At 41.2% G+C, this 13,328-nt stretch overlaps 1 protein-coding gene across 4 annotated transcripts in view; it reads right to left on the reverse strand.

Annotated features, from left to right (window-relative positions):
• Positions 1-13,328, reverse strand: part of pomt1 (protein-O-mannosyltransferase 1) — a 123,438-nt gene that overhangs the window by 38,265 nt on the left and 71,845 nt on the right. For 3 of the 4 annotated variants that reach the window (XR_013305878.1, XM_077624464.1, XM_077624467.1), the window contains 7 exons: positions 9,143-9,235; positions 8,986-9,082; positions 6,458-6,550; positions 6,276-6,393; positions 6,121-6,209; positions 5,930-6,043; positions 4,775-4,901 (listed from right to left, as the gene is read on the reverse strand). Coding sequence is in view for 3 of the 4 variants with exons in the window: in XM_077624464.1 (XP_077480590.1) it covers positions 4,775-4,901; positions 5,930-6,043; positions 6,121-6,209; positions 6,276-6,393; positions 6,458-6,550; positions 8,986-9,082; positions 9,143-9,235 (731 nt within the window). In the remaining variant the exon portion in view is untranslated. Of the gene's footprint in view, positions 1-4,774; positions 4,902-5,929; positions 6,044-6,120; positions 6,210-6,275; positions 6,394-6,436; positions 6,551-8,985; positions 9,083-9,142; positions 9,236-13,328 lie in introns of all 4 variants that reach the window. The other variant, XM_077624466.1, reaches the window with a different exon arrangement.

The raw sequence follows: 13,328 nt of genomic DNA on the forward strand, positions 1-13,328 counted from the left end.
CAGATGGTGTTTTTATTGAAGCAGTAAAACGTACAAATTCTAGTAACCTTCATTCTCTCTGGGAGAAATAAGAGCACTCATTTAACACATCGGCTGCTGCCATTGACTGTCATAGGCGTCCATTTTACACATTATTATTTTATTAAACAAATAAAAGTGGGGATTTGGATTAAATGTTTCGACATCCGGGTGCAACACAAGATCTACATCCGGGTTACCACCAGGGATCTCCATTCTTCTCCGGACGGCCAGGTACGCGACGCGACCTATCTCCATTCGGCGTGCAAGCAATCAGAGACGGACGAAAACAACCGTAAGTAGCACTGTTTAATGAAAAGGACCTGGACATTTTGTCACCCAATGTAAAAATCTATCAATTGCACGCCAATTGGCATATTTGTTCATATCTATACGAGCAACGACGACTATCGAAGCGGCCGCGCGCACGCCTGTGCTCGCGAAAAGTTTATACTGAGTATATAAAAAATGTTGCATGCTAATTGGGGTAAAATGTTTTCTCTTGCAGGCAATACAGAACAGTAGAGAAGCTGCATTGGTTGAAAACGGCAGATTTCCTTAATAAATACCCAGTAAAGCTTTTAGTAAGTGCAATATATATATATATATATATATATATATATATATACACACACATACATATATAAAAAAAATGGCGTTCTTTTTATAAAATTTATATTTTCTTACAGGCCATGGAGTTCACTCTCACTAAGCGTGGTAAAAGGAAGTTACTGCACAATGGGTATGCTTATACAGTTGACAAAAACAAGGAAGGCATTACCTATTGGAAATGCGTAATAAGAGGAGGATGTGGAGGCCGACTTAAGACAGCGAATTATGTTCTACTTGGTGCTCCACTGCCACATTGTCACCCGCCAGAGAACGAGCCTCTACTAGTGAAGAGATTACCAGTAACATAATTCAGAGCTGCACATCTGATTTTCCCTTACATGCAGCTGGATCTCTTCCCCCAAAAGAAAATCTTGGCAGAATGATTAGGAGTCAAAGGACATTCACAAATGGGAACGAAATAACAGACGAAGTAAGGGTTTCGTTAAGAGGGGAGAGATTTGTTTTAGTCGAAGAGGAAGATTTCGTTTTAATGGCAACTGCCAACGGTCTCAATTTATTGGCAAAAAGTATGCACTGGTTTTGTGACGGTACGTTCGATAGTGCGCCGGACAGCCATCAACTATATACGATCCATGCTCTCCTTGGAGAAAATCATACGGTTCCACTTGTATACTGTATTGCAAAATCAAAAACTCAAGGAAAATATGATACTATATTTTCTAAGATTAAAGAGGGGCGTGTTTTGGAGCCTAGTTCAATAACGGTTGATTTTGAACAGGGTGCAATAAGTAGTATAACAAATAATTTTCCAAACTCTAAGATATCTGGATGCTTTTTCCATTTCGGTCAATGCCTTTGGAGAAAAATTCAGGCATTTGGCCTACAAGAATGGTACACTGACCCAATGAATACTTTACTCAGTAAAGAAATTAGAGCGCTGGCGTTCGTCCCAAGGGATGATGTCATAAATGCATTCAATGAATTGATGGCTTCAGTAGACGTGGAAACAGATCGGATCCTGGCAGACTTTCTCTACTATTTTGAGAACACTTGGCTAGGTTCTAATTTAAGGGGGGGAAGGCGACGCCGTCCAGATTTTGCTATCCCCTTATGGAATGTGAGAGAAAAGACATTGCTGGGAATACCACGCACAAATAATTCAGTTGAAGGTTGGCACCGCGCATTTCAACGTAGAATGTCAGTCTCCCATTCGAATTTATGTCGTCTCATACACAAACTCCAATTAGAGCAGAATGACTGGGAATTAACGATACAACAGGCTTCATGCGGTATTATGCCCAGACACACCCAAAAGAAATACGCAGCTGTTAATGAGCGGTTAAAAAAGCTCTCGGAGGACTATGGAAACCCGGATCGATTCGAGAAAAATGTAGAGTACCTGCAAGCCATAGCATACAATTTGTAATAAAAACTCCCATCTGTGAATTCCCTTTGTACATAATTTGTAAGTTAGTATTTGTAATTTTTGTACATAATTTGTAAGTTTGTATTTGTAATTTTTGTACATAATTTGTAAGTTTGTATTTGTAATTTTTGTACAGAATTTGTAAGTTTTACTGCTAGAATTTGTAAGTTTTACTGCTTCAATAAAAATGCCATCTGTGAATTTGCTTTGTCTTCTTTTAATAAATTAATTTTAATTTTTGCCTTTTATTTTAATGTCAAAGTTCCGGGCTAAAAGTATACTAAGACTTTTATTAGTTTGATAAAAATTACCATCTAAAGTATTTCAACATTGCAAGTTCTCCCAGAGAGAATGAAGGTTCATTGGACGCCTATGACAGTCGATGGCAGCAGCCAATGTGTTAAATGAGTGCTCTTATTTCTCCCAGAGAGAATGAAGGTTACTAGAATTTGTAAGTTTTACTGCTAGAATTTGTAAGTTTTACTGCTTCAATAAAACACCATCTGTGAATTTGCTTTGTCTTCTTTTTAATAAATTAATTTTACTTATTGCCTTTTATTTTAATGTCAAAGTTCCGGGCTAAAAGTATACTAAGACTTTTATTTGTTTGATAAAAATGACCATCTAAAGTATTTCAACATTGCAAGTTCTCCCAGAGAGAATGAAGGTTCATTGGATGCCTATGACAGTCGATGGCAGCAGCCGATGTGTTAAATGAGTGCTCTTATTTCTCCCAGAGAATGAAGGTTGCTAGAATTTGTAAGTTTTACTGCTTCAATAAAAACACCATCTGTGAATTTGCTTTGTTTCTTTTTAATAAATTGACAGTAGATGGCAGCAGCCGATCATTTGGGCGACCAAACCGCGATCAAACTTCTGGGCGACCAATCGACCGTGAACCAGGGAGTGCTGTGGAATTTTCTCTGTGCGTCGCTGAGAGCAGTGTTAGAACCTCTGAAAGCGTTGTGAGCTGTTTCCATTCCAGAAATAAACTGATGTGGGGCAGCGAAGGGAGTATATCAGGGGGCGTGACAAATGCCTTTTGTTTCAACAGTCCAATATCCAGCTTGATTTCAACATACGGTATGCGTTATATCTTGATTTTAATTCATTGACACTGAACGAAGCTAGTTGATTTTTTTTCCAAAAGATTGTTGCGCATCATACCTTAACTGTTACTTACTAACCTTTTATTGGCAACACATTGCTAAGATGGCCTTCCCCCCGACGATGATTTTGGGAGTCAAATATCCAACGAAGAAAGACGAAATGGAAGATTTTTGTAGGAAATGGGCCAAGCGCACAAGAGTTTAAACCCCAGCTGGCCTGCAAGTGGAAGGTCTGATATAAGCTAGTGCGAGTAGATGGAAGTTAGAATTAAGGACTACAAACCAAAAGATAAGAGAGACAAAAGACGGGAAAAAGAGATAAATAAAAGGATACCAAGTCCGCCACAATAGTGCAGCACCGACAGAAGAGCCCTAAAGCCAAAAATGTCAAATTTGCTGAATTGTCATGCTGAAAGAGATCAAGCCCTCAGAGAAATGATGATAAATACTACTATCCAAGAACTTGAGAATGAGATGAATGGCGCAACTCAGAAACATGTGCCAGACAAAGTGAGAGAAGAGAAAGACAGACGAATCCAGAGACATGCCAGTGGCACTGACTGAATATATCATCGTTGGGCAGGAGAGTGCTGCCTTAAATGTTGATGCAAATCCATTCCTTCCGGGATGGCAAAAAGTACCTAACTCCTCGCCACACATAACTTGAATGAGGGTTTTGTGTCCAAAGATTTAGGACCCATGATGAAAAATGCAGGTAACTTGGAAAACGACGGAGAAATCCGTTAATTCTCGTGTCCACAGATGGGACAATTATAAAGATTTTGTGCAGAAATTATTGTATTTACTCGCATATAAGCCACCCCATAAAATTGCCTTAAAATTGTTGAATTTTACAATTTCTCACGTATGAGCTGCCCCCTGATTCACAATTTTCCCTCCATCTTCATGGTTTTAATAGGCAGTACAAATGTGTTACTTTGAAGAGAAAAAAGAAAAATCATCGCACGTGGTATTTCTGAGATACTGTATGAATCAAAAGCATATTATTAGGGTCAATATCATAAGTTGGTATGCCTGTCTTTGCAAATGCAAAATATCATATTCAATTTGAAAAAAAGTATCTTGTTGAGAACCTGATACTTTTTAATGACAGGAATTACAATTTTCTTGCCAGAAGTTAAAACAAAAAAAGAAATCAAAGTGTAATTTTGTTTTATTTCAAAATCAAGGATACTTGCGTCTGGCCATTCAGAGCACGTTTAACTAGGTAAGACGGCAGCACCCTAGGTAAGATGGCGGCACCCCTAGGTAAGATTGCGATGCCCCTGGGGGAGCAGTGACAGGCACAAGTGAGTTTTTTCACGTTTTATGCGAGACAAGCAGAAGAATAAATGACCGTATCGGCCGCATTGTCTTGCCTTATGGTGTTTCGTCTTTGTCACCTTGCAGTTTCGTGCATGTCGTCTTTTTATGCGAATATAAGCCGTAGCATCAATTCAGTCATCATTTTTTGTACGACGAATGCAGCTTATATGCGAGTGAATACGATAGATAGACGGACAGGTAAATTAATAAAATTATAGTTTCTCATACTATAACTTTAATCTCATAATATTACGGCTATATTATTGTTATATTACATATGGAGGATGTTTTTTGCATTGTTTTACTGCGTGTGGGTGTGTACCATCTGTTAAATCGATGATGCCCCGTCTCCTCCTGAACAGGTAGATGGCCGCCATGATGAGATAGGTCAACAGGCTAAGCTTGGCTACGCCCCACAAGAGAGGATTACCAATAAGATGGATCTGAGCCTGAAGCACATTTAAAAAAACAAAACAATGAATTTGCAGGCTGCCACATGCTGCTGTTGACGGCGACAGGACTGCAGACAATTTAGAATAGGGGTGTCCAAACTACAGCGGGGGGGCCAACTTTGATCTAGAGCACATTTTACAGGCCTGCAGCAAATAATGAAAAATACAGCGTATTGTGCTTGAAAGCTTTAACACTATATAAATCTAGTCACTTAAACAATGCCTTCTAGTTAGTCATTTTGAAATCATTAGAGGAATTTGTGGAATTTCAGTTGTTCTACAAATATGTGCTTTAAAAATAGTCCAATATGAGTGACCCAAAGTCATAAGAAGCTGGCCTATAAAAAACGATACTAAATGTCTCTCAATCAACAGGATGTGATTCGAAAGGTTACTTTGCTTCAGTTCCTGTCCATTTTGAGGCATTCGCGGGTCACTTTCAGCACACTTTCTTTTCTGTTAATTTTAAAAAATGTTAGGTTATTACTCGTGTATTTTGGGTCTCTTACTATTAGTTCTAGGTTGTTGTGGGTCACATCCTATGCATTTAGGGGCATTTCCAGGTTACTTCTTTCATATGTGACCAATTCTTGTTGACTATGGTTTTTTGGGATAACTCCTTGTTGATTTCTGGTCAGTTCCTATTGGTTCTAGCGTAGTAGTTAGTCTAGAGTTTGTGTCTCTTCAGGTTAATTTAAGAGCATTTCCGGTCAATTTTTGGCACTTTTGATCATTTCAAGTTAATTTTAGTGTCACTCCAGTCAATTTATGTTGATTTTACAGTATTTTGGCCACTTCCTGTCATTTTATGGTCACTTATTTTTGCTTCTAATGTGCATTTCTTTATTCGCCCCACCAAGTCAGATTGGATTGGACCTCTATTGCCATAAATTGCAGCCAATGAATTTGAAATGAAAAAAAGTCTAATTATTGTTTCTGGAAGTGGTATCTTTCGGAGAAAAAAAATTGGACTCCTCTTTTGACCAAACATTGTCCAAAATAAGTGCGTGTGTTGTGCGTCTCACATTAGTACAAGGGTGGAGCCAGTAGACGATGTTGCTGTCCATGGTGAGCCATTCTAATGGTGTGGAGCTATATTTGTGCTCAACGTCTTCCTGTTTGACCGTCAGCATCCTCCACTGGAGACAACATGACACGACAGTCGTTTGACTTCAGCTAGCGACCTATCCACGCCCCAACTCAGGCGCCGCCACACCTGAAGCTCGATGAACTTGGACCACAGAGAAATTCGGCGCTCAACATCGAAGCTTGTAGAAGAATAAAGCTGTGGCTCTCGCTCCTTGCCTGCGCATATATATGTGCAACGTTTACCGAGCTGTTAATGCGGGTGCCAGAATGAAGCGGTTGTACCGGTTCCATATCGGTGCTCCTCCACCGTCCATGTGGTTCCGCCTTTGTGACCTTTAACCTTATCCGCAACCACCTCTGCGTGACCCTCGGCCCAATCAGGAAGAGATGAGCCACTAAGCTGATGGGAGAGCCTGTATGACCAAGAGACGAACGCGCAGTACCAGGCAAGCAGGAGGCGGTACCTTGAGGATGGCTGACGTGTTGACATGAACCAAGCGAACCTCCGACACAATGGTTTTCCACACTTGGGAATCTTCCACACGGTTGATGATGTCCTGAAACATGACTATTGTCAGGTGGAGCGTGGCCGGATGATTCGCCTAAAGACGTTTGACAGACGGACAGGTCGCCGAATGGACGTTCCACCGAACGGTCATTCGGCCGAACAGTCGTTCGGCCGAACCTCAGTCGAACGGAGGTTTGGCCGAACGGAGGTTTAGCCGAACGGAGGTTTGGCCGAACGGAGGTTTGGCCGAACGGAGGTTTCGCAGAAACGGGATTCGCGCGCTCGCCCCGCCCCCGGATTGTGTGTACATGTTTTTCAACCTCGGCCCGCGGGCCATATACGGCCCGTTAGGATTTTTAATCCGGCTCGCCGCCGGTGTTGTCCAAATTATAGTAAAAATCAATGATTCATTTCCCTTTGCCGCTCATCACTCAATTTATTAGTCTACCGTCAATGGCAGCCCGGGAATAAGCACTCTTGGGCGGGCATGTCAGCCCGGGATTAAGCACTCTTGGGCGGGCAGATGTAGCAGAACCGAGTTCAATCGGGTCAAATCCATCCTAAAACAGCATTTAATGATTAAATACAAATACTAGTATTGTATATACAAATACTAGTATTTGTATTTAATCATTAAACGATGTTTTCGGCTGGATTTGACCGAATTTGAGAGCATTTTGAGCCGTTTGATGAATAGCCCTGTTCTTAAAATGGCCGACAAGCGACGACGTCTAGCTCCGTTGCCTCACAACGCGCATCGGACATCTAGTCTGTATACACGATACCTATGGGAATACCAAGCAAAAAAAGAAAGAAGGAAGACGACGAAGAATATACGAATTTCCTTTGTCTTCTTTTAAATAAAATACTAGTATAAAATACAATACTAGTATTGTATATCCAAATACTAGTATTTGTATTTAATCATTAAACGCTGTTTTCGGCTGGATTTGACCGAATTTGAGAGCATTTTGAAACGTTTGGCGAATGGATGTATATATACGTTTTTTTGCCTTATCGCGACATCATCGCGACATTTTACCGAGGAATTCACTTCCCTGGGCTCGGTTTTAATGTCCAAAGAGCTCCAGTATTTGATCATTAAATGCTGTTTTAGGATGGATTAGACCTGATTGCTGTCATTTCACGGCTCGGTTCTGCTACATCTGCCCGCCCAAAAGTGCTTATTCCCGGGCTGACATGCCTGCCCAAGAGTGCTTATTCCCGGGCTGCCATTGACGGTAGACTAATAAATTGAGAGTGATGAGCGGCAAAGGGAAATGAATCATTGATTTTTACTATAATTTGGACAACGCCGGCGGCGGGCCGGATTAAAAATTCTAACGGGCCGTATATGGCCCGCGGGCCGAGGTTGAAAAACTTGTACACACACAATCCGGGGGCGGGGCGAGCGCGCGAATCCCGTTTCGGCGAAACCTTCGTTCGGCCGAACCTCCGTTCGGCCGAATGACCGTTCGGTGGAACGTCCATTCGGCGACCTGTCCGTCTGTCAAACGTCCGTCGGCGAAACGTCTTTAGGCGAATCATCCGAGTACCCAGGTGGAGTATATATATCTAAGTATATGTGTATATATACAGTGGGGCAAATAAGTATTTAGTCCTGTAATTGTAAACATGGGTAAACCTCAACCATGAGGCACTTGTCCCCTTACCTGAAGGCGGTGTTACGGCATTTAATGAGTGCCTGTGTCTCACTGGTCATCCAGGGTTTTTGGTTAGGAAAAACCGGGATAAGTTTATTAACAGTGACAGTGTCCGTACAGTTTTTGATGTAGGAAAGTACTGTGTCCGTGTAGTCCTGGAGGTTGTGGTGTTCAAAAAGTTCCCAAATGGTGCGGGAAAAACAGTCCTGCACCTGAGAAAGGGCGTCCTCAGCCCATGTTTTTATTATCTTTATTTGTGGCCTTGTTTGCCTCCGGAGTGGGGTGTATGAGGGGCTGAGGGACAGGCAGAGATGGTCGCATCCAGCAAGGTGAGGGAGGGGTGTGGCTCTATAAGCATGTTTGATGTTAGAATAAACATGGTCTAGAGAAGCGGTCTCAAACCGGTCCTCAAAGGGCCACAGGGGGTGCATGTTTTCATTCAAACCGAACAAGCGGACACCTTTTGCAAGTGCGATCAGTTGATTGCAGCCAGGTGCTACTTATTTTAGAAGACTCCTCATTGGTTAAACTGTCGACACTGGATCGGTTGAAACAAAGACCAGGACCCACTGCGGCCCTTTACGGAATCGGTTTGAGACTCCTGGTCTAGAGTATTATCTCTTCTGGTGTGTTCAATGTCCTACAAACACGTATGAACTGTTTTCCAATAAAACAATTTCATTTCTTGGAAAAAACAACTAAAATTAGCCTGACTGATATGATATCTATGCGTTCGACTACTGTTTTATGTTAGATGTGCTACCCTAACACTATTGAGGGTAAGGGTAATTGGCCAACAAGTAAATGTGAGGCGACCCACCACTTTCCAGAGGTTCTGCACGTGCATCGAAACGTTGAAGTCCACGTACCCCGACACTTCTTGGGCGTGGGGACTTAGAGGGGCGGCGACGTCGTGGCTGCGAGAAAAAAATGTGGGTCAGTGGGAATCACTTGCGCATAAGGAGCAAACCTATCACCTGTTGAGGAAGCGGGACGTCATCCCATGAAGTAATTGGACCACATCGCCGTGACGCACCACGTGAGGAGGACGGCCCACGGACAACTCGGCCCTGTGATTCAAAGGCGCACCTTAAAATATTGAAAAGACCGACCAATAATTTGACTTTTACTAGATCGGGCAATATGATAGGATAACTGTTGTGTTAAATGTGATGATAATTGTTATGTTCATTGTAGGGGTAATGATTTTTGTTAATGGTGGCCAGTGTTACCAAAGGAAGTAGCAGAAGAAATACAGTGGTGCCACTTACGAATATCTCTACAGTAATACCTAGAGATACAAGCTTAATGCGTTCCAGGACAAAGCTCGTATGTCAATTTGCTCGTATCTCAAACAGATTTTTCGCATATAAAATAACTACCGCTTTTACTCGCATATAAGCCGCTCGAGCGTATAAGCCTTAAAATTAAAATTGCCTTAAGATTGTTGAATTTTACAATTTCTCACGTAGGAGCCGCCCCCTGATTGTCAATTTTTGCCTCCATATTCATGTATTTAAATAGGGAGTGCAAATGTGTTATTTTGAAGGGAAAATCTTGAGAAATATCATCACCTGGTGTTACTGAGATACTGTATGAATCAAAATCATATTATTAGGGTCAGTGTCATAAGTTGGTATGCCTGTCTTTGTAAATACAAAATTTCAAAATTTTCAATTTGAAAAAAGAAACAAGTCTATTTTGATGACAACCCGATGCTTTTTAATGACATAAACTGAAATTTTCTTAGCAGAAGTTTAAACTGTGCCGGCCAAATTGCTTCTGATTTTGAAGTGTCTCGATTTTTTTCGATGGTTCATATTCCTGCAATAGTTGTCACTTTCGAACAAGAAATAAAAAGAAAAAAAATCAAAGCGTAATTTTGTTTTATTTCATTATCACAAGTGTACAATCTTTTCCTTTCTGTGTTCTGAAAGGGAGGGTGTTTTGTTTGCATGTAGTCAAATTCGAAAAGGAAGTAACGTAAGCACAACCAGGAAATATGCCCATAGCGCTCGCTACACGTAGTGTTCACCAAGTCTCTGGGTGCAATAATACCATATACATTAGGTAGGTATCAAGGTTTATATTTTAACGATTGACCGCACGACCTTCGATCAGCCTTAACTATTGTGATGTGCTGACATGGTAAAAGCTACGGTCAGAGCACATTTAACTACGGCAAGATGGCGGTGCCCCCAGTGAGCAATAGCACACACAAGTATGTGTACTCAAGTCTGGCCAGTCTGAGCACGTTTAACTACGGTAAGATGGCCGTGCCCCGAGCGAGCAGTGACGGGAAAGTGAGTTTTTTCATGTTTTATGCAAGATACGGTTTATTATATTCATAGACGTCAAAATACATTTTGTTTGGCGTTTTGTCTGTTTATCTTTTCTTTATTTTGAAATAAATTACTGTATATTGCCCCATTGTCTTGCGTTGTGACGTCACGACGGCACCATTTTGTCATGACGTCATCGTGTCATCGACATCAACTTGCAGTTTCGCGCATGTCGTGCTTTTGTGCGCATGTGGGCCGTACCCTTGATTCAGTCAACGTTTTTTTGTCCGACAATAGCGGCTTATATGCGAGTAAATATGGTAAATCAATATCCATTCAAAGCTGACATTGTTGACAAATTCCAAGTGACATTGATGGAATAGGAAAATGCAGGTGTGCTGAGAAAAACAACCAGTAATGGAACACACCATTTTTTCCGATTCAAAAGGAAATTCTGCCAGTCAGATTGCTACATGACCTTAGACAAATAAATAATAATGTAGAAACACCTATCAATGCTGTACCTAATCCGTTCACAATTTTTTCAGTCCTCAATGATGAATGCAAAATTTTCAGAGTAATTGAATTGTCAAATGCATTTTTCTGTGTGCCTTTGGCTGAAGAGATGGGCAAGTATCTTGCTTTCTCTTATCAGGGACAACAATTTACATACAATAGACTGCCTCAAGGCCTCTTGCTGTCACCTGGAATCTTTAATGATGAGCTCAGGAAACTGCTCTCAAGACTGTTCCTTCCAGATAAGGTTTTCCTATTACAATATGTTGATGACTTTTTGTTGGCAGCACCGAGTGTTGACATTTGTCTAAAAGCGACTTTTGACTTGCTCCTGTTTTTGGGAGAACATGGACTTAATGTTTCAAGAGACAAATTGCAATGCGCAAGGCCATTAGTTTCCTTTTTAGGGAGAATTCTAGCACATACCGTCTCCATCACCTAAGCAGAGAGGTAACATTTTCCTAAACCCGAAACTGTGTCTCAAATGCTGTCTTTTTTAGGCCTTGTAGGATACAGTAGATGTTACATCCCAGGGTTTACGGAAAAGGCTGCTGCTTTACACCAAGTCGCAAAAAGAGCAGGCTTGCGTAATTTATCAGCTAGACTTCAATTGACACATGAAGGAGCATGCCTTCATTAAATTGAAGCAAGAAATGTGCCAAGCAACGGCCCTTGCATTGCGAAATTACAAGGTACCTTTTCATCTTGATGTGTCAAATAAAGTGGAATCGGCAGTGGAAGTGCTGTATCAAATGATAGGCTCAACCAGAAAAGTGCTGCAATAGGCCAGTGTACTTCCAGAGCCTGTTGTAGCAAGATCGAAAGATTGTTGTGAAAGATATGCCGCAGCTTTGGCTTTGCTAAACGAAAAGGTTGCATATGTTGTTTTGGCCCATCCGCATCCGCTAATAGTACACACTTCTGCCTCACTGTCAGCTTTTGTCAATTCACAACTGTTCACTTTTTCCAAACGCAGGAGAAATAAGATCCTACAGACGCTACAACAACCTCACATACAATTTATTCCTCAAATGGTTAACATGGCAGATGCTATCCAGGAAGGTTTGAGGAAAAAGTTATACATGACAGAATGCTTAGAACAGGAATTTCCGCATCTCCAAATGAGATGTCTATTTCTCTGTTCACAGACCGATGTTGTTTTTGCACTCCCTCTGGAGATCTACAGTCCGGTTGGGCAGTGATTAAAAGGGAAAATGATAATATATGGAACAATGTTAAATAAGGACTTCATGATTGGGCATCTAATGGATGTCTGACAGCGAGTGGCAAACCTGTGGCAAATAAAGGCCACTGGTCAACTTTGTTGGCAAATTTGAACAAACCCAGATCTATTGCAATTATTAAATGTATTGAACATTCGAAAATGACTAACTTTGAGGCAATAGGAAATGCATTTGCTGATAAAGCGGCTAAAACAGCTGCAGGCTATTCACTCACTGCTGTACAAATAAAAGATTCGTCAGACTCCCCTTACTTAAGTGTTACTCAAATTGCTGAAAAACATGCTGATTGCCCTACTGATGAAATTGAATCCTGGGAGAAAAAGGGGGCAGAAAAAGGCTTGCTGGGAGTTTGGTAGAAAGGTGGCCTGCCTACCTGTACTTTCACAAAATCTGTTTGATGTAATTCCCACTTATCACACGCCAGGACATGTGGGTTAGAATCAAACGTGGTTGAATATTTAAACTCATTGGTGGGTACCAGGTGGGAAGGACGCCATATTTGAATGGGTGAGACGGTGTCCTCACTGCTCTGCCTTTAATCCTGCACCAGCAGCCGAGACCAGAGAATGATAAGCCTGGTGATTAATGTTGACCCAAAGAATGTTGTTTCTTGTGGTGTCATACTTTTTCTGTCACTTGCATTTTTTCTTTCCTGCTTTTTAGCGCACAGCGCTCTGTGTTTTCTTTTTTTGAAATTACAGAGGCCATGTGAAGAATTCATCCTCTTAAAGGTTTTTTTTTCAGCTTCAATATTGTAGTGATGGTAGGTGGGTTACAGCCATATTGCTTTGCAATATCCGTAAACCGCATGGCACTTTCTTATTTTCTTTAACATCTTCTGTTTTTCTTTGATGGGTAACAGGGCCAACTTATTCATTTCATTCGTACCAGAAATTTTAAATCAAGAACAAGGTCGCTTTTACCACACATATAAAAAAAAAACATTTCGAACTCCGTGACGACAAATGGCGGTCGAAAGAGAGTTGTTGTTGTGAGACAGCAAATAGGAACATAACATAACCCTACTGCGACAATATGTCTAAAATGCCTTTCCAATTTCTGCAACCTCACCCTCTTGCTACTGTGACAACGAAATTTCCCGAATACGGGATGAATAGTTA

The sequence above is a fragment of the Stigmatopora argus genome, chromosome 17 (genome assembly GCF_051989625.1).
Source record: "Stigmatopora argus isolate UIUO_Sarg chromosome 17, RoL_Sarg_1.0, whole genome shotgun sequence".
NCBI classification, from domain to species: domain Eukaryota; kingdom Metazoa; phylum Chordata; class Actinopteri; order Syngnathiformes; family Syngnathidae; genus Stigmatopora; species Stigmatopora argus.